We start from the raw sequence: 21,542 nt of genomic DNA, 5'->3' as shown, positions 1-21,542 counted from the left end.
AATAATGTCAAGGTTCGCGAAGAGAGTCTTAGTCTGTTTGTTGATTGAAGTGAAAGGCTTATCTTCCAGCCAATTGTATACGAGCTAGTGGAGCAAATTAATGCATGCAACCAGACCATTTCGAACATTTCCATTCAGTTTGTGTACAGTCACCAAAGGCATACACGTGAAGACGCGTTGGGTTTAAAAAAAACCCACAGTCGATCAATGTGCTGTGCTTGTGCTGTGTGATGGTCTATTGGCCAAGCACTTAGTAATGGCTCTAGATGACTTTGGTGTGTAGCCGCATCTGATAACAACAAATCAATAGTTACCCACGGATGTCACAAGATAAAGAATATATATCAGCTACTTGTTCATTGATGTATCACATGAGTATAGTATAATACGTTTCCTCTCGTATGTTACTTGTTTGAAGAGGTGTACACCTGTGGAATTGGGTGGATATATCGAAAGATGATCGGCATGATATTATGCTAATACGGTTAGTATCACGCGCTCGCGAGTTGTTATGTTATGCTCACACGTACGCATGTTTATATACCGAGCACTAAGGGTAAATGCGTCGGTGGATGTGAGGAAATAACAAGATTCATACATATAACTCACAAGCTTTGCATTAGTATCTAATTTAGATACTAGTGATATAATATTAAAGGAAACCAGGCCATAATATACTTAATTTGGTTAATTCATACGGTTCATTACAACGTCAGACTCATTTCATTTTACCATAAAATGTTTGTTTTGATATAGAAGGCCCAGCATACAGTTATCAAAAGTCAATAATATACTCACAACTGCGTATGGCAGTGTTGTGTGTGAGTGGTTTCATATAATGTGTATCGTTAGCCCAATATACAAGCCAAACCTCGATTTTACTGATATCGCATACATTGTTGATTTTTGTTATGTATGTTGAACTCTGACATATGCTACTTAAGATATACCTATTTGTGAATTTTATTGTAATGCATAGTTGTGTGCCCGTATTTTACAGAAACTCAACACTCTCGCTGTAGCTTAGGCGTCTACCATTGGACTAATCATAAAGGTGTATTCCAAACCTTGTGATAACAGAACTTATATCGTTCAGGGGCGGATCCAGGAATTTTTGCAGGAGGGGGTTTGCCAGGTTCCTGGGACAATGTATCTCCCCCCCCCCCCGCATGGTCTCTATCGTCATTTTGACATTGAGCTTTTTAAACAGAAATTCAACACCTCGTTTGACGTCAATTTTTATTATGAATTAATACAATGACATTGTGATTCAATTTCATGGATGCAAATCATTAATTGTGATATCACATAATGTCTATATCATTATCTCGTGCTTTGAGTGCCAATCCTGTCCCACATCTGACGATAAATGATAAAGCACGCGGCCGAGAAACTTTTGTCTTAAAAAGTGTTGATTTACCAAAAAAAAATATGTAGCTGAGCGTGGGGGGGGGGGGGGGGGGTGACCCCCCCAAACCCCCCTCTGGATCCGCCCCTGGACTCGTTATATGAGTTGTGTTGGAATTCTTCCACTAATTATAAGGATCAACCGTTTTTATAAACTTACAAATTTAAATATCGACACTATAGATTCACACGTATAAGCTTGCTTTTGGGGGGCACGCTGTATCATAAAGTCTGTCATTGAGTCAACTGGTGTGGTTTCGAATCCCCGGTTGTCATGACAAGGAGTAGGGTCGCCTGTCTAACCTCGTGGGTTTTCTCCGGGTCCTCCGGTTTCCTCCCACTGCTAAAGACCCCTACGCGCAAGCGAATTATTGAAATAAAATTAAACCATATGTTAGTCCCGAAATGACCTAGTTTGTGTCGAGTGGACGTTAAACTCCATTTCTCTCTCTCTCTCTCTCTCTCTCTCTCTCTCTCGCTTTTGGGGGGTTGGATGGCTAAAAGGTTAGCGTGCACGCGCTGTATCAAAGTCTGTCATTGAGTCGACTGGTGTGGTTTCGAATCCCCGGTTGTACGTAACAAGGAGTAGGGTCGCCTGTCCAACCTCGTGGGTTTTCTCCGGGTCCTCCGGTTTCCTCCCACTGCTAAAGACCCCCTACGCGCAAGCGAATTATTGAAATAAAATTAAACCATATGTTAGTCCCGAAATGACCTAGTTTGTGTCGAGTGCACGTTAAACCCCATTTCTCTCTATCTCATAAGCTTGCTTGTTTACTCGGGAGTAGCAGACGATGTTTTACAGACAACTCTTACTGTTTGTTACCGTTATTATGGCTACGGATCACCAATGATTTCGTCATTGACTTTAATGTTAATTCTCGTTTCTTAGACCAGCTCTAACTTTTCTCAATCAATTTTTCGTTCTGTAGAACGCTTTCTATCACAGATGGAGCAACATGTGCCAATCTCTTCTCAAAAGCACGCATGAGGTTCATCATAGAAAACTTGAGATACACAAATTGGAAGTAGAGACCAACCAAACGTGCAATTTTCCGCCATACATTTCAACCTGTCCAATCTCTTAACTCTCTTATCCTTCCGCCGCCAAATCATGAATATTCACCAAAACCTGGCAGAAAATGTATATTCAAACCTTTTTCCAAAAAGTCAACAAAGATGACCATGCAAGGGGGGGGGGGAGGGAAAGGAAGAGAAAGACTATAAATAACTTTCACCCTTGTTTTGTTAACCAGCGTAGGAATAATTGGTGAGCTGGGTCCTATATAGGGGTGAAACGGGCCTTTTTTATTTGCCTCCCATGTATTCTGACACCATGCTGGTGAAAGAAAATCAAAGAATAACTGCTAAAATGATGGCCCTTTCAGTATATATGCTGCTTTATGTACAGCGGTGCAGGTGCATCTCGGGTCGGGGGGGGGGGGGTAAGCGCGTGTGCGTTTTATCGTAAGGTCTGTCATTGAGTCACCTAGCGTGGATTCCATTCCCCGATTGTACGTGACGTGGAGTAGGGTAGCCTGTCCAACCTCATCGGTTTTCTCCGGGTCCTCCCACTGCTAAAGACATCTACGCGCTAGCGAAATACTGAAATCAAATTGAACCATATGTTACACCCGAAAAGACCTAGATTGTGTCGAATGGACGTTGACAACATAAAAGAGGCCTGAAAATGAGCAATATTAACATTTTATTTTCCTATAAATAACATAATTATGCAACAAACACCACAAATGCTAGATTTTGATAAAATGTTGAAAAGTAAGCTGACATATCTACACCAGTTTAATATCAGGGTGTGGTCTCATTGGCCAGAAATGCCTCAGAATTCTAAGTTTGACTCTAAACAAAAAGGGTTAGAAATCCTTGAAATGTGCAAAATAACATTCTTAGCTGTAATTCAACCTACAATTCCAATACTATCATTTAAATGTCAATACAGGTGCAATTAACTATCTCTCGAAAGACATTTTTAAAAAGGTGGGATGGGGAGTTTATAGCCTCTCCTAATGGAACGGCGGAGTGAAAACTGCCTAGAAAGACTTGAATTTGGCTTTCTACATGAAGGAAATGCAAGAATTTAATGTTTCAAAGATGAAACAAAATTTTTGTCCTGGGTAAAACAGTCGCAAAAGTGAGCCAACCCCTGTTTTGAACATTTATTACAAACCCATCTGCTGTTCATTATTAGGATAGTGTTACCAATTTTCAGTTTTCTGTAGGAAAGCTGGAGAATTTGGCACATCTAAAATCTGACAAACTTATGGATCCCACCATCTAAGTTATATTAGTAATGAAAATAAAGATATTTTGAGACATTTTGACTTATTTTAGTAGTCATGAAAAGGTTTAATTTCTACATCAAGCTGGGGGAATCTGGAGAATATTCCTTATTTTTAAACGACATTTTGTGAAATTGCAATACTGTTCACTTTATCTATCATTTGAGGCTGAATAAGGCAAAATTGGACATTAAATGTTTTTCTTACTAAGAATTTTGAAATTTGCAGTAAAATCACGTTTCCAGTCCTTTGATTTTCTTTTCCAAATTTAACCTTTTTTTCATTAGTTTTTCTGAAGTCAAATTATCTTGCACATATTTTCTGAGAATTTAATCTTCATATCTTCAAGACAGGCCACGGATCACCAATGACTTTAATGTTAATACCTGCTCTAACTGAGAATTTTGAAATTTGCAGTTAAATCACATTTTCCCTCCAAACTTTGATTTTCTTTTTCAAATTTAACTTTTTTTGTTAGCTTTTCTGTAGTCAAATATCTTGTACATATTTTCGGAGAATTTAGTCTTCATATCGTCAAGACAGGTCACAGATCACCATTGACTTTAATGTTAATTCCGTCTATTAGATCCGTTCTAACTTTTTCCCAAATGTTCGTTTTGTAGAACGCTTTCTACCACAGATGGAGCAACATGTGGCAACCTCTTGGACGTATGAGGTTCATCATAGAAAACTTGAGATATACAAACTGGAAGTAGAGATCGACAAACGTGCAATTTTCCTGCCTACATTTCAACCTCACTAACCTCTTACCTCTCGTATCCTCCCGCCTCCAAATCATGAATATTCACTAAAACCTGGCAGAAAATGTATATTCAAACCCTTTTCTTCGATTATACACCAACAAGTCAACATAGATCGCCATGCAAAGGGGGGGGGGGGAGAAAAGGAGAGAAAGACTAAAGGCTAAATCAAAATGACGTGCTTTTGAGCTATTAGTGGCCAACTCTTTTTCGTAGTCCGCTGTGTTTGATTCCCAACCTTTAGAAATATGAAAGTTGGTAGGTCTATGGATTTGTACACAACTTTAGTCTCAGAAAGGTCGGAGATATGTCTTTGGAACAGTAGTTGATGTAGTTTTCCAAATGTGTACAATATAATGTATGTCATGGTCGGAGTCTGGCTAAAACTGCTTAAACATCTTCTAACGGTGTTTTCTGAATGTTCTCTTAACTGACCGTCAACTATCTGATAGTCGTCAAAAGGTGCAGAGAAAGCAAGAATGGTTCATCTTCATTAAGAATAAATAACAGCTTCAGGAATATAGCCAAAGCCAACATACGAAACATAGAGCTTAGTTCTATCTGCCCCCTAAGCTTTTATTTCGGACGATTAAACGACGATAAGAGGATACTTGTCGAAACGTTGACCTTTTATATTAAAACCAGTGATTGTTTCCAATAAAAATTGTGTTCGTTAAACTATAAAATCAATTAATTTATTCATTGCAGATGCAAGTGAGGGTTAACAATCCTAATTGAAAAATGAGGTACAAGTGTTAAAGTAGTAATACCGAAAAAGAGACCATTTGTCATGGATGTACAAGCTAAATTAACTAATAGCAATCAAGATTTTGAAGCCACGTCTACAGAAGCCAATGGAGAATTAGGGATTGAGAACGACTCTCTAGTGGCAGTGAAGGTCGATAATGTGACTGCAGACAATAACAAAAATAAAAAGAGGTAAGGTCCAAGAAAACAATTCCTACAAATATAAATCTTTCCATTGACAATGTTGCTTTTTCTAAAATAATAAAGGGCGAACATATATCTTGCCAAGTATCTCGGTGTGCGACTTGTGTCCTCTTATGTTTTATGGCTATTTCGAGAACTGACGCCTCAGCGACAACAAGGACATATGTTTTACAGTTTTCAAAACCTCCGTAAGTTAGGGCGAATGATAATGTATATGCATACATTCTCTTCCTGAAACACCGTGGATTATATGTCGATCGAAAGTTTAATTCACTTTTCTAAACACATCCCAGAAACAATGCCATCTTTTGTTATTGCATAGTGACAATTCCGGGAAGGGGCTGACAATGGGTAAAAAAAACCTCGAGGTCCACCTGTGTACATATAGCACTTAAAGCAACCATTCATACGCCGCATTGCAACCTGAACCCCACCCCTACCGCGCACTGTTCACCTAACCACAGAAAAAAATAACTTACGTGTTAGTCTAAATATATATTTATGTACATTGAAGAGACTTTAAACTCCATCCAAATCCAACGATTGTAATTCCATGTATAATATAATGTCGGTTACGTGTTGTTATTAATCATTTATGGAAATGCTGTATTATTCCTAAATAATATACAAAATATATTGTGTTAATTGCAGACCTGTCACTGACTGGCTACTGCTGTGGTTATGCTGTATGTGTAACTTTCTTTTGGTTGGTTATTCGTACGGTATTGCAGTGTTATTTCTGGACATGAAGTGGACTTTCGGTTCCAGTCGATCTGATACATCATTAATACAGTCCATGAATAACGGCTTAATGTTTGGCGGTGGTAAGTTATAATATTCCAGTATTTGATTATAGTCAATACAATACTCACAGTCTATATTTATTTATTTTAGAGGACACCAAACAGTGTATTTTCCATCTGCCAACAAATTTAATTCTAGCCGATAGTGGTTTATAATAGGTTCAGCCGAAAGCTCGTGCACTTACTGCAACTCAGGTATCATTTAGTTGTGTTGTTTAGTATTTGATGTTTAGTTTTAAGCCATTAGTAGTAGTAGTAGTATTATCCTGGTGTTTTACGTCTGCTTCCACATACTAGTAAGTGATATCGCAGACAAGAAATAGGAGAGCCGAAGCTGCTTCCTGTTTTTAGAATATGATTTTGCAATCTTTCCATTTTCGGCCTTAGGCCATGGATTGGGTTTTGTGGGAAGTTCTCCCCTTTATTTAGTAAAAAACATATCGATTGGTAGATGTCTTCGTAGTGGGATTAGTGTTAAGGTGCCAGGCCCGTCTTATCGTGACCTCCCCTTACTCCACAATCCCACTCTGTGGGTTTGGTATCTGTTTCTTTTGCGGAATAGTGTTTAGGTCCCGAGTCCGTCTGACCGTAACTCCCCTTACTCCACTATCCTGCTAGTTTGGTAGATGTCATCTTTGTGGGATTTGTGTTTAGGTGCCAGGCCCGTCTTATCCTGACCTCCCCTTACTCCCCTGACGTGGTTGGTGGTACATTCTTCTCCGCACTCACAGACGATGACTTGGTGTTTGTAGTCTCGCAGCCGCTCTTTCACCCTTAGTTTCGATATAAGTCTGCATATATCTCTCCTAGGGTGATTAATCGCTGTCTCCGTGTAGATTTTGTCATCCAGTCTGAATCTGTATGTGTCAAGTTCAACGAGTTTTAATTCCCAGAATGAATTGACCTGTCTTTTAACCATACTGTAGATTTCCGTGGTGCTGTAGTCTATGGTACGGAGTGGTGCTGTGTCCTTAAGACCTTCGTTGGCGAGTCCATCTGCCTCCTCGTTTCCTCTAATGTTGACATGTGATGGAATCCACTCATTATCTAATCTAGACAAACCCTTTAAACTACACAACAGTAGAAACCCAACGGTTTTCTATGATTCCCAACAGATTTGAACAGTTTTCCAACAATGGTTTGAAACTAAACATTAAATACAGAATCTCCTGCTGAAATAACACAACTTACTAAATGATACTCAAGTTGTGGTTATTATTTGCTCTAGAAGCGTGGTTAGATTTTCGGTAGTATGGCGTACCTATTTAGAATCATAAAGTATATAAAATTAAATACATATTGTGTTCTTATTGAAAGCGATCTATTGCTATTTCAATGCAAATAGAGGAATATCACTATTTCAATCGCTACTTTTTTCCTTTTTTTATGCTAATCTTATATTTATTTCCAGGTATAATTTCATCCTTTGTCACCAGTGTAATGGGCATTGGTGATGCCTTCTCGGTTAGTGCCTTGGTAGCTAGTCTTGCAGCAATTGGTGGGTTTGTGTTCGAAAAATTGCCACTGGTTATCCTTAGTGTAGGGGTTATAGGCGGTAAGGTGTTTTTCTGTGTGCTTTAACCCACAAGACAAACAAAATTTGTGCGGAATTTTAAAATTGTAAACTGGTTTCGTTATACAAATCTTTGGGTGGACGGCATGCAAATAAAAAATCCTCTTAATTTACTTTCTAATTTCGACAGCAATTTGTTCATTTTGAAATTAAAGTTGCGTATATTTTTTTTTAATAATTTAAACGAAATAGTAATTAATTTCCATTGAAAATTACACTTTACATCTTATCTAATCATATCGATTTCTTTTCTTTGTGTTCCAGGTTTAGCATTGTGTGTCATGTTCACCAGTCTGTTTATAGTAATTGGTCGAGTTTTTAAAGACAAGTATAATATGGCGCTGTCTTGTCTTCTTCTTGGGGGAGGAATTGGTTCATTCGTCTTCCCCAATGTAAATGCTGTGTTACTAGAAAACTATGGATGGCGAGGCACATTTTTAATTCTTGTTGGCGTGATGCTGAATACTTTGCCGGTTGGACTGCTGATACGTTCTTTGTTATCTACAAATGCAACCACCACCGGTTCCATTAAAAAGCGATGCCTCGATAGTCCGTTTTTCCAATCGCATATATCACTTTGGAGAGATCCTTTATTTGTGACTTCCATAGTGTGTCTTATACTAAGGTCTGTGCCCATTGGATTAGTAACGTTCTTCATGTTGGATATAGCCGAATACAAACAATTTGACCTTTCCACAGGTTCGTTGTTTTTATCGGTAGTGGGGTTTGGAAACCTGAGTGGTCGATTTTTAGCACTGCTCACGAGACCGATCATGAAGGTGTCCCCAGTCAAAGAATACGCTTTGTACATTATGTTCTCTGGACTCGCAATATTCGCACTTGCAGTAGCTGATAGTTATGTGTTCATATTGGCAGCATGTGTATGGTTTGGTCTAGCGTATGGTATGATAGCCTCAACAGCTGCCACAACTGTCTTCTTCATAGCTGGCGAAGAACATTATCCTTCTGCATTGGGTATATTTAATACAGGCATGGGGATAGGATTTGGAATAGCCGGACCAATTGGAGGTAAGCGTGACCTATCCATTAGATACAGTTTATTGACATTGTCGTGATAATAAAACCAATCAAATGGGGGCCTCGTTTAGCTAAGGACAGAAACATATCAAGAAATTCTGAAATGGTAAAGGATTCAAATGGCTTTGGAATATCAGGCATTTTTTTTTTAGTATGTCTACATAGGCCGGCGGGGAGGGGGAGGGTTGCGGCAAAATGGTTAACGTATGTGACCCACCATAAATAAATATCTCGACAATTACACCACAATATTTATATATATACCAGGCCTTAACTCAGTTTCCCACATTATAGTCACTAAATAAACGGCCATGTTGTACTTAATAAGCTATGACCATTTAACCATCCATAAATAATACACCGAAAGATGGTTACGAGTGTCGGTCATACCATCCGAGCACTTGTGAGTAAAAAGTAAATTACGTGCCCTTGTTTTGAAATTAGTCTCGCTTAACCAGTCTACCGACCATTCTACGTCTGATTGACAGGCCGGGATAATCAAGACTACTTTTTTTACGAAACATAACAGAAAGCTGAAACAAGAAATTGAATTTAGAAACAGGCACGTTAGCCAACTCAAAAATAGTTTTAAGAACCTTGTAAAAAAAAATGAAACTGCTGCTAGTAACATGTTCTTGCCTAACCCTAGTGTTTCAGAGATATTATTTGTACCAACCCAAAAGATGCCTCTCCTAATGCTCATAACATCCGGGCACCTGTGAGTAAAAGTAGGTTACGCGTCCTTGTTTTGAATTTAGTCTCGCTTAACCAGTCTGTCGACCATTCTACGTCTGATTGGCAGGCCGGGATATTCAAGACTACTTTTTTTACGAAACATAACAGAAAGCTGGAACAAGAAATTGAATTTAGAAACAGGCACGTTAGCCATCTCAAAAATAGTTTTAAGAACCTTGTAAAAGTAAAATGAAACTACTGCTAGTATCATGTTCTTGCCTAACCCTAGTGTTTCAGAGATATTATTTGTACCAAACCAAAAGATGGCTCTCCTAAAGGTATAGTTAATGATAAAGCAATTTAGAAAATAAAACGAACGTAATTTCTAAAGCTGCTGTAATAACTAAAAAGCTAAATATTACTGCTATTATTTGTACTAAACCAAAAGATGCCTCCCCTAACGGTACAGTTAATGATAAAGCAATTTAAAAAATAAAACGAACGTAATTTCTAAAGCTGCTGTAATAACCAAAAAGCTAAATATTACTGCTATTCAGAATCGTCAACAATAGATTTTTTTACGGCTGTAATAGTTGATAGATGTGTAGAGAATTGCACGTGCGATGGCTATTTTCAGTCTCATAGACTCTAGCACTGATTATACTGCGTGGTTAGCCAGAAACACTTCGAGACAAGCCACTGAAGCGTGCACATTCGCCGTGTCAAGTCCAACTTTCTGTAGGGAAAATTTTCACTACACGGGTCACCCTAGCTATATCATAAGGTCTGCCACTGAGTCACATAGCGTTTGTGGTTGAACCATATTTTAGTCCCGAAATTACATAGTATATGTCGAGTGAACGTTACCCCTCTCTCCCCATCTCTCAAGGGTAGAGATTATTATTGATCTACTTATTGTTTCATAATAAGAAAGCAAATAATGTTGTTGGGTTTTTTTCTGTTTAAAACAATATAAATCTTTCATCTTGTAAATATGGAATCTTCATTTTAGGATAAGACGACGAAAAAGAACCATATGGACTAAGACTAGCTATTGTTTGCCCATTGACTTCAATGTTAAATGGCTGTAACATCACAGGCTATATCCTTTTGCTCAACATTCCGTTGGTTCCAATCTTTATAGGCACAATGGGGACCACATTTGGCAATATCCTCATCATAAATTTATAGGGGGTTGACCATTTAGATTTTTTGCTACGGGGATTTGAAGTTTACTGGGGTCAATATCTCACTTCCGACAAAATGATTGCTCTGCAGAAAGACACTTTACACCCCCTATCCCTCCGCTGTAATATCATCATTATTACCCAAAACTGCTATGAAATTGCAAATTTGACCCCTTTTCTCCAATTCTAGACCAAAAAGTCAACCCAAAAATGCAGGAAGAGGGTAGAAAAAAATTAAGGGAAAAATTGTATATTTATAACTCGCACTACATTCGTCTTAGTCCATATCTAAATGGCGTTTGTCTCCCTTTTATTTGATTGACAATTCCAACTGCTGTATATTATATATTTTCGCGAACCATGAAATGAAATGAAATGACATGAAATGAAATGGGGTTTAACGTCCTACTGTTCTGCTCCTATACGGGGCTAATGAAGACGGGCATACGCCATACAGTGTGCTATGAGGGAAATTTTGTCCGGGCAGCGGCACTATCGCCTACTCTTATATCGAATTCCAACTGCCAAGGGATCTTTTACGTGCATTCCAATGTTTACACGGGACCTCGGTTTTTCGTCTCATCCGAAGGACTAGACAGCTGTCCTTGTCTGGCCCTCCGTCCTGCATCACTGACAAGGGGAAACCACGTCGGAAAATCGGGATGAACTTTCTCGGCCAATGCAGGGATGGAACACCCGTCCTCCAGGCTAGCGAGCCATCGCCTTACCCAACTAGCCACCGTGGCTCCCTGCGAACCCTGAAGATCTGGGCCATAATTGCTGAAGCGGGGTACACAAAGCTGGTCTAACATTCTTCATAAAGTTATTATATTAATGAGGAACAGGTGTGCTAGATATGTTTTGTTTGTCCTGATCCGTTCGGTTTTGATACGAATCCAAATAAAAGTGGCATTCAGTGTATGCTTGGCTTTTTGGAACATCTGGTAATAATCATTTGTTTACTTCAGTCAGTCTGTCAGTGCGGCTTAATGTCCATTTGCACCCAGCGTTTTACTTGAATAAGATCGTTATTCCAACCCCATTCCCAGTATGGGCAGAACAGAAAGACACAAATTCTTGTAGCTATTGTGTACGGATCTTCTAAAATATTTAAAATTGTGACATTTTGTCGGGCCGGTCTTCATTATCTAAGTTGGTGTAGAAAAGTAGGAAGTTAAAACCCATTTTATTTATATATAATTATTCTGTCGGGTGTTATAACAATTAATCTTTACAGGTGCGATAAAGGACAGCGTGGATTCATATACCTACGTTCTGTTTGGTTTTGCTACAGTTAGTTCATTTTCTGGCATTCTGCTGATGACGGTTGCCTGTTGTTTTGAGAAATCCAATCTTAGATATGAATAAAAAAATTTTGAATAAAAATATTTATATTGATTTATTTTTCGTGGCTTCATCTGGTTTGTACCGTGGAACAAGTGGACTATTGGATGCGGATAGAGATCATGTTTGCAAAAGAATAATTTTAGCCTTCTTAAAAAGTGAGAAGCTACTTCAGCGGTCAGTGTAAATTTCTTTCTAACGATAAAATGGATAAATGATCTGCACTACATCTTCAGTCATAACTTCGTCCAGAATATATTTTTTGTTCGAACTTTGTCGTCCGTGCTTTTATGGGCTAACTGGAATTTCGTTGTTTATTGTCGTGATTAACTGTAAGCAGTGGAGATTTAGGTCAATGAATTTCCATATCTGCTAAAATAACACCAGTATAACATTGTTGTCCAAATCTATGCCGTGTTGTGAAACATGATTAAAGGGGGATTATATAAAGAGCTATAATAGTTAACAACTATTGTAACATGCTTAAGGGTGAATCTTGCGTTTTGATTGGTCGATTAGACACTGTCTATTGGACAATAACACCCCTCTAAATTAGAAAAATCAAAGCGTATTAATATCATGCGTACTACTTTAATGGCGATAACCACAATGGAGACAATCAATTTTGATCTCGGTACATTAGATGAAATATTTGGAGATATGTCCGAAGATGAACTTGAAACGCCAAGCCCCTTGTCAGGTAACAGCTACAAACAACAAAATATTCAAAAATCTATTACAGAAACATAAATTTTGTTTCAAAAACTACTTTTAAAAAAATGAAGTGAGAATTTTAGGGGTTTTTTGTGTGTCTATACTCATACGGCTACTATAGCAACCAGACGATAAGCGAGGCAAATTTAACATGAGCAGCCAGTTACCCCACTACGTCACTAAAACCGATTTGCAGTAAGACGAATTTTGAAGTTTACACAATAAAATAAGTTCTTTAAAAATTCTAAAAAAATAGCATGTTACAATGTCGATAAACACCTCCTGTTTCGCATTTAGAGTGTCGCGGGTTCTAATGTAAAATCTCAGGACATGTCTATTGGACAATAACACCCCTCTAAATGCGAAACAGGAGGTGTTTATCTCCTAAATAATGTAAAGGGAATTTGCTGAAAATTTCAGTCAAATTGATCCAATCTGAACCGAGATATTAGCTTTTAAATTTTAGGCCTAGCCTCATCATAATTACTAAAGTCGGTACGATAAAAAGCATAATCTTGATTATCCATCTTTGGATTAAATCATCAATGGGCGTTGAGCAGAAAATCGCATTCAAATCCAATACATATCACAGGCTAACGATGACATCGAGAGTAGATTATGGTCTGGATAAGTTAATTAATGTTTAATTAATAATTAAATCCAATACATATTCAAATCCAATACATATCACAGGCTAACGATGACATCGAGAGTAGATTATGGTCTGGATAAGTTAATTAATGTTTAATTAATAATTAAAATAACATTTTAGGCCTAAAGAAAGGCGTGCAATAAGCAGAATTTAGCTCTTGCATAATGTATGCTTAAGCAATATAACAAGCGACGATCCAATGGGAACTTGATATCGCCACCGTACAAAGTTTATTTAGGAAATTGGGTAATTTTTCGCCGTGACGCGGGTTAGCTAACCTGGAGGTCACGGGTTCGATCCCCGTACTGTTGACCGAGAAAGTGACCGGGAGTTTCTGGTATTGTTTCGCCATATCAGTGTTAAATTAGCCCCGATGGAGTAGACAATTAGGACGTTAAACCCTATTCCATGTTAAACAAAAAATAACCAATACAAAAATTTTATCGATCCTTTGTCCCTTTTTATATTTATGTGGAACATCTGGGATGGTATGGCTGTCTATTTTATTTATTAATTAAACGTTAAATCCTATTCCATTTTAAACAAAAAATAACCAATACAAAAATTGTATCGATCCTTAGTCCCTTTCCATATTTATGTGGAACATCTGGGATGGTATGGCTGTCTATTTTATTTATTATAAAAGATCATATCGCGTTATGATTGCATTCATCTGTAATAATATTCAGCTGTTGTTATTCTTACATTGAGAGTAATATTTATTTTCAAAAGGTATTTCTGTGTAATTATGTGTTGGTATAAATCTACCTTACTTGACCTTGCATTTGATTTAGTATTATACTTTAAAACTGACATGTCGTTGTTATGGGTGACTTGTGTGTAAATATTACGTAAAGCGTTGACAGATTTGCTTCCGGGTCATTATGGGTGGCCTCTATTCGACTTTCATTTAGAGTATACATGTTTGTATATACATTTCATGATATTGCGAGTAAGATACAAGTACTGATTGCTTTAGTATACAAACAGGTAAGTAGTGTTTGTTTATTTACGCATCTATTTTGGTCCTATCTATTATTGGCAGTGGGTTAAAGAGACTTAAGGTTATGTAGTAAAACCATTTTATAACTCGGGAAATTCAAATACACGACGAGCTTCCATATAGACGATGAATGAATAATACCAGAAAAGGTAAAGAATATAGATAATCCTTATTTAACTATAGTAGTGGATGTTTTGTCAGACTAGACAAGGTATACGTATCTTTTCATGAACGTCCTATACTGCTTCCTTACGGACATATCAGTAAGTGAAGTGCTGGCTCGTTAACCTGGAATTCCCGAGGTTAGCCGGGAAAGTTTCCGGCGTGATTTCCAGTTGGTGTAGGAAGGAGGGCCTGACAAAGAACAGCGTCTAGTCGTTCTAAAGGGACCAAAACCGGAGGTCCCATGTACACGTTGACATGCACGTAACAGAATCCCGACAGTTGGAATTTGAATTTTCCCTCACAGCATTAACCCGTATGGAGCAGAAGGTAAGCCGTTAAGCCCCCTTTCATTTCATTTGCAAGTATATCAGTCTCTCTTAGGGTTTTACTTTAAGAGAAATTATATTCTTTAGACAGTTTCCGTGATAAAAATAAGCCCTTTGGAAATACTCAGTTACTTGAAATAGGGAACTGGTTTCAGCTTATTAGTTTGTTAATATATTGTTTTACTTACACCGTTTGCTACCACCCATACAATTTATTTTGAAAGCTACAAAAATCGGCAGCTTTCAGGATGGATGTGACATCGAAAACCATATAATTGATAAACCATTTTCTAGCTTCGATAGAGTTCAGCTGCCTCATTCAAAAATAACATCCCACGTTACGATTACAAACTTTTACCAAAAAAATTCGTCTAATTTCCAAATTATCTAGTAAAATAATCTCACTCGTCGATTTCCGAAAATAAATACTGATACATGTATTTGACAAAAAAAGGTTCTTTATTCTGTCTGTTAAGGGAACGAACAGACTGTAATTTTAGGTTACGTGGGGCGTATATTTTTCGAATTCCAATGATCTGGACACACTTTCAAAGTCTTTTCGAATCCATATTGACAGGGCACATTTTGTGTCAACGCTTTTTCGAATTCGTGACCGAGAATAAACGGAAAAATTAACATCTAGACTTAATTACATTAGATACTGGGTTTCTAAGATTTACCTATTATATAACCCAGGATTAGTACATAATCCCAACCTTAAATTAAATTTAAACATACCGAGTTTTATCAATTTGCATTACATAATATATTGCATGCCTTTATTATAATGATAATGTTGATATTTACATATATGTCATAAAAAATTATCTTTATTTGAACATATACAGCTAAGCGTTCCTGTACTTATAGACCCTGAATAACCTGAGTATAATATATTCCTAGCAATTAGATCCAATGACCCGGAGTCAGTTACCCGTTTCGAGATTATAATCTAACTTACATGTGATATTAATCGCTTTTCATCATCATGTATTCAAACTACAGCAGAAAGTTATCTGAAACGTGTGTGTCCATAATATCAGTTTTGTACGGAAGACCATTAGGGTCACTCAAATGAAAAAAAGAAAATTATCTTGTAATTACAAGATAGCCATTTTATATAACTATCTTGTCATTACAAGATAAGGAGAAGCCTATTGAGGTCAATCACATAAAAAACAGTCTTCTAACTAATTTATTTCAAGTTCGCCCTACACTGATTTATCGGATGGCTAGGCCAACGAAGTACTTTTTTATGTTACGGGATCGGCATATTTAGGTCATGCTCCCATTAATATCATTCGTTATTTCACGCCCTCATTAAAAACCATTCATTGTCCCACCAACTTCATTCATACTCTTATTGATAATTTCTTGATGATTCATTGATTTCATGTTCTCCTTTAAGCTACGGAACGCCATTTACATTTTTCAGAAAAGTTTGTTAATCCAAGCCTGAATGTAAAAAAATTGATTATTAAATAAACCAAAATCAAGATGGCCACGATAGATAATTTCCAGGTTTGGATTCAATCGAATTTACAGGGGCGCATCAAAGAGGTTCAGCGAAACGTAAAGATGGCAACGGCTTGTTTGAAAGGGATATAGACGAAACGGCGATAACTTATATAACTGTGTAAAGTTAAAACAAATGAAAATAAAATGGCCAAAAATGCGATAAAATTTACCAAAAGACAAGTCAGTGGGTCTTTATTAAACATATCTTATGCAAGAGCTAAATCTGCCTATTGCAGGTCTTTCTTTAGGCCCTAAATGTTATATAAATTAGCCATTTACTAAAAAAACAAGACAATAAGCAACTCTCGGATTAAATCGGATGCCTCCGATTTATAACAGATTTGAATCATATCTTGCTGTTCAACGGTCGTTGATGTTTAACCGTAACCAGCGGCTGCCAGGCAGGATACGCCCACATTTTGCAAGAGATGGATAGAGAACAAGCTAAACAAAAAGCGATTTTTCGTACAATCAGGGGCCATAATTCAGGAAGTTATAATCCGATATGCGCGAATATTGGCAGGAACAGAGATCATTGGGTTATAAACTTACATTTCAGGTTTCATCAAAATCAGAAGAAAATTGTGACCTCTAGAGGGTCCACAACTTTGATATACCATATTTTTACGCTATTTGAGAACGAGGGACGGCCATTTTGTCTGTCAGTTTTGGGCTGATTTTCACGAAATTCAAACTCAACCATCCTTAGGGTGTAACGGTGATCCATTAAAACGGTTTCTTAAATCGGATAAAAATTATGACCTCTATAGGGGCCATAATTCAGGAAGTTACGATCCGATATGTGCGAATATCGAAAGGAACCGAGATCTTTGGGGTATAAACTAACATTTCAAGTTCCAACAAAATCGGATAAAATTTGTGACCTGTATAGGGTCCACAAGCTAAAAACGTAATTTTCCGTACAATCAGGGACCATAATCCTTGAAGTTTCGGTCCGATACATGTTAATATCGAAAGCAACCGAGATCTTTTGGAGATAAACCTATATTTCAAGTTTCGTCAAAATCGGATAAGAATTGTGACCTGTAGAGTGTCCACAAACAATTGTGGACGGACGTCCGGACGGACGGACAGGGGCGACGGCAAAATGTGATTTTTCGACCAATCAGGGACCATAATCCAGGAAGTTACTATCCGATATGCGCGAATATCGAAAGGAACCAAGATCTTTGGGTTATAACCTTGATATACCATATTTTTACACTATTCGCGTACAAGCGGCGGCCATTTTGTCCGGCAGTTTTGGTCCGATTTTTAGGACATTCGAACTCAACCTTCATTACGATGTAACGGTGATATAATCAAACGGTTTTTTAAATCGGATAATAATTGTAACCTCCAGAGGGACCACAACCTAAAAAAAGGTGATTGTTCGTGCAATCAGGGGCCATAATTCAGGAGGTTACAATTACATATGCGCAAATATCGAAAGGAACCAAGATCTTCGGGTTATAAACACGCATCAAAATCGGATTAAAATTGTGACCTCTACAGGGTCCACAACCTTGATATACCATTTTTTTTTTACACTATTCGCTTACAAGCGGCGGCCATTTTGTCCGTCAGTTTTGTTCCGATTTTCACGAAATTCGTCGGTTCGCGAGAAACGTGACGATTTTTTACCGTTGTTCCTTTGATGCGTATTTTAATTTTCTGTTCAAATGGAAAAGAAATCGCTTAACTTGGCTACTTCTGCAGACAATAAAATCTGTGTAAAGTCAAAAAAACAAAACAAAACAAAACGAAAACAAAACGGCCAAAAATAAAAATTTAAATAAATTTAATATAAATAGCGTTCTGTGTAATGAGGGCATGAAATTGGTGAATCATGATATTAATAATGATATTAATAATGATATCAATGCGTGTATGAAAGTTGGTGGGAGTATGAATTTGGTGAATCATGATATTAATAATGATATCAATGCGTGTATGAAGTTGGCGGGAGTATGAAATTAATGTGAGTATAAATTTTATGATTTTAATGGAGGCATGAAAATAAAGGAATGATATTAATGGGAGCATGACATAAATGTACCAATTCTGTAACATAAAATAAAGTACGGCGTTGGCCTAGCTATTCGAAGAATCAGTGAATGGCGACCTTGAAATAAATAACTCACGGTCGTCAGATAATCAGATTTTGTTTTTCATTTGATTGGCCCTAATGATCTTCCGCATTTTGTGTACATAAGTCAATGCAAGTTGTATGTATTTTTTATTAAGCTAGGATGCATATGTGAAGATCTTTGACTGTTCAGTGAGATCTTTCAAGAAGAATATGAATAAGGGCGATACGAAATGTCGTTCCCATGATACAGAACGCAATATTCCACCAGCGGAAGAAGATATCCTCGTTCTTGACACCATTGATGATTCGAAGAATTCTTGTTTACGGGTTTATAATTCACGGTGAGTTCTAATTCGTAAAAGTATGATTCAAAATATTTTACATCACTAGAGCCCTTGTTACAAGGTTGTCTATTTTCGTTATTTCAGCGCAGACAAAACGCATACAACACATGATGAAATGAAATGCAATGGGGTTTAACGTCTTACTTTTCTGCATCGACTGCGCTAATGAAGACGGTATACCGTATACGCCATACAGTGTGCTATGAGGGAAATTGTTCTGGGATAACTACGCTGTGGCCCATACTTACATCGAATTCCAACTTTCAAGAGTTATTTTAAGTGTACGATTAGACTTGTCAGACCTCCACCCTGCACCCACTAACAAGGGAAACCCATTCTGGAAAACATAACACAAGATACTAAAAGTAATGAAGAAATTAATATCCCTTAACGATCAGTTACGATACTGTTTCACTATTGAAGAATACTTCTTGTATTCACCGTACTTTAAGTCAGCTGAGTGTGTCGTGCTTGTGATACAGTCTGGTGTGCTCACTACCTCTGTTCATACTTTTCAAGGGAGGTCAAGTTATTTTAGTACTTTCCCACCCGAAACTACACTGAAAAAACACTTGTGTTAAAACTAATCTACACAAGTTATGTGTTGTTTTGCATTGCATTAACACAAACTTGTGTCGATTTATAAAATCTTGTGTTTTTTTCATATCATTAACACAAGTAATGTGTACCTTCCAAGATTTGTTTTCTTTTTAAAAAAAAAACTCCATACAAAGTCTGAATTCGGGAGTCGTCAAGTTTTAAGAAAAGTAATAAAGGGCTTAATTCACATCTCGAAAATCACATGCTGTTCTTCACTGGAAGGGTGTGAGTACCAATTAATCAGACAATTGCCAGACAGACTTGAATGTTAATTGATGTTAAGTTGTCTGTAAAGTTAAAATGTCTGTCTTTTTTTATTGACCCAATAAACTGATAGATCAAATGAATATATAGTGTACATGTGATTTTCAGCACCCTGGTGTTTTCGAAAATTGATTCAATGTACAATGAACAAAAAAAATGAGTAAAACTCTTAATAATGTAATTGGTTGATGTAATCAAAATTGGACAGTATTGGTTAACTGAAAAGTAACCAATCAAATTTAATTGATCATCCACGTGTATCTCATAATCGACTTATTGATATAATGGTTCTCCAAGTTATCTATACTTTTTGTCTGCGATATCACTTCGGTGGAAGCGGACGTAAAATACAACTAACTAAGAAGAAGTATCTATACTTTAGTCATTGCGACAAATTCTTTCTTTGATATTATATCAGCGACATTCAGTTAGATAGATGTAGTGAAGTTAGCATCAACAGGGTGCTTTAGCCGTGATATTTTAAAAAAAATTATAATGGTCACATAGAATACCAGACCGCAGGTTTGTAAATTTTTACAAAAAATAAAACCGTGTATTTAATTTAGCATGTATATATTGCTTCTATGTATATAATAATTCGTTTCGTTTAAAACAGTCAGATTTAAAACTACTGCCACTGACTGCACCGGAAGTCTATTTATATAATGGCGCCACAAAGAAAATTTTTTTGATGTGTTCTAAAAGTGTTCCGCTAATTCAGCAATCTAATGAATCTGTCTTAATTTTTCTGAAATCGTGCTTAATTATTATTAGCTAATCGGCGCTACACCGTTGTTCAAATACTTATAATTGCAAGAAACCCCCTACTAGGACCAGCAGGTAAGAATCTGTCTTGATTTTATAGTAATACCCGGTTGCAATTATTGGCCGCCATCTTTGATTTTTATAGACGTTCGGGCAAAAGGAGAAATGTATATCCAGACATGGACTATAGCTAGATTCTAACTTTTGTGTTAGTTGTTTAGTTGAAATGTAATCTTATTTCTGTAAAAGAAAAAAACAACAACAAACAAATCAGCCTTTTTTTTTATATCAATGTCATCAATGTGTAGGCCTAATATTAGACTTTCAATGATTCAGAAGTTTCTCTACAGTTTCGTTATTTTTTTTCAGTCATTGATGTTAGCATGTACTACACAAAGAAAAACAGGTAACAGAATTTCATTTCCTTTTAATATATTTTTTTAATAATGGCCAATAATTGTTATTGTATGTAACACGAAAAGTATTTATCTCTGTAGAGAGAGGGCGAGTAAATGGGGTTTAAAGTTCACTAAATTCACTTGACACAAACTATGCCATTCATTTCCTTGTATTAAATTGGTCGAATCAAGTAGGTCCATGCTATATATATGTCCTAGAATCAAGTAGGACAGGTAGTCTTCTTCCGCCCTTTTTCTGGTCTCAGCTGTTTTCCATACACGCCTTCATTAAGACTGGAGAGACCACCCGACAGTTACCATTGGTGTTTTGTGTAATGTCGGGTAAAAGCCAAGACGACTATTATATGGTAAATAGCACTTACTGATTGAATTACTATTAATAGTAAAAAAGGACTATTATTTGGGACCTTGAAATTGTCACAAATGGGTCGCACTAACAGCGACATTTGTTTCAGGCATATTTGTTTCATCGGTGACACGTCTGGTGTCATGTGAATGCAACGACAACAGCCTGGTTGATTGATTTGTTGATTGGAGTTCAGATGTCTACATTAAAATCGACCACTTTCAGGTTGCCGTATTCACTGCCAGGCAAGACCGACTTGAAATTTCTAGAAATTTTCCTGGGGGAGACAGGCCCCAAC

General features: G+C 37.1%; 2 protein-coding genes across 6 annotated transcripts in view; both read left to right on the top strand.

Moving 5' to 3' along the window:
* Positions 1–272: 272 nt before the first annotated feature.
* On the top strand, positions 273–12,060 carry LOC126807661 (monocarboxylate transporter 4). Its single transcript, XM_050532405.1, has 6 exons — positions 273–484; positions 5,174–5,404; positions 6,068–6,240; positions 7,631–7,774; positions 8,057–8,821; positions 11,930–12,060. The coding sequence occupies exons 2-6, from the start codon at positions 5,256–5,258 to the stop codon at positions 12,058–12,060; spliced, it is 1,362 nt and encodes a 453-aa protein (XP_050388362.1). The 5' UTR covers positions 273–484; positions 5,174–5,255.
* Positions 12,061–14,279: 2,219 nt separating this feature from the next.
* The window catches only part of LOC126832473 (monocarboxylate transporter 6), a 32,267-nt gene continuing 25,004 nt past the window's right edge, over positions 14,280–21,542 (top strand). For 2 of the 5 annotated variants that reach the window (XM_050563269.1, XM_050563271.2), the window contains exons 1-2: positions 14,280–14,392; positions 18,666–18,847. Coding sequence is in view for 1 of the 5 variants with exons in the window: in XM_050563265.1 (XP_050419222.1) it covers positions 14,324–14,392; positions 18,666–18,847 (251 nt within the window). In the remaining 4 variants the exon portion in view is untranslated. Of the gene's footprint in view, positions 14,393–18,661; positions 18,848–21,542 lie in introns of all 5 variants that reach the window. The other 3 variants (XR_008789236.1, XM_050563265.1, XR_007684721.2) reach the window with 2 other exon arrangements.

The sequence above is a fragment of the Patella vulgata genome, chromosome 9, assembly GCF_932274485.2.
Source record: "Patella vulgata chromosome 9, xgPatVulg1.2, whole genome shotgun sequence".
NCBI classification, from domain to species: domain Eukaryota; kingdom Metazoa; phylum Mollusca; class Gastropoda; family Patellidae; genus Patella; species Patella vulgata.
The sequence above is the reverse complement of the archived record's forward strand: the minus strand, read 5'-3'. Positions and strand labels throughout refer to the sequence as shown.

Bases quoted from the DNA above. Each gene is read 5' to 3' on its own strand.
- LOC126807661 (XM_050532405.1), top strand. From the start codon at position 5,256: ATGGATGTACAAGCTAAATTAACTAATAGCAATCAAGATTTTGAAGCC. The intron at 5,405-6,067 runs GTAAGGTCCAAG...TGTTAATTGCAG, and splicing joins AATAACAAAAATAAAAAGAG to ACCTGTCACTGACTGGCTAC. The intron at 8,822-11,929 runs GTAAGCGTGACC...TAATCTTTACAG, and splicing joins AATAGCCGGACCAATTGGAG to GTGCGATAAAGGACAGCGTG.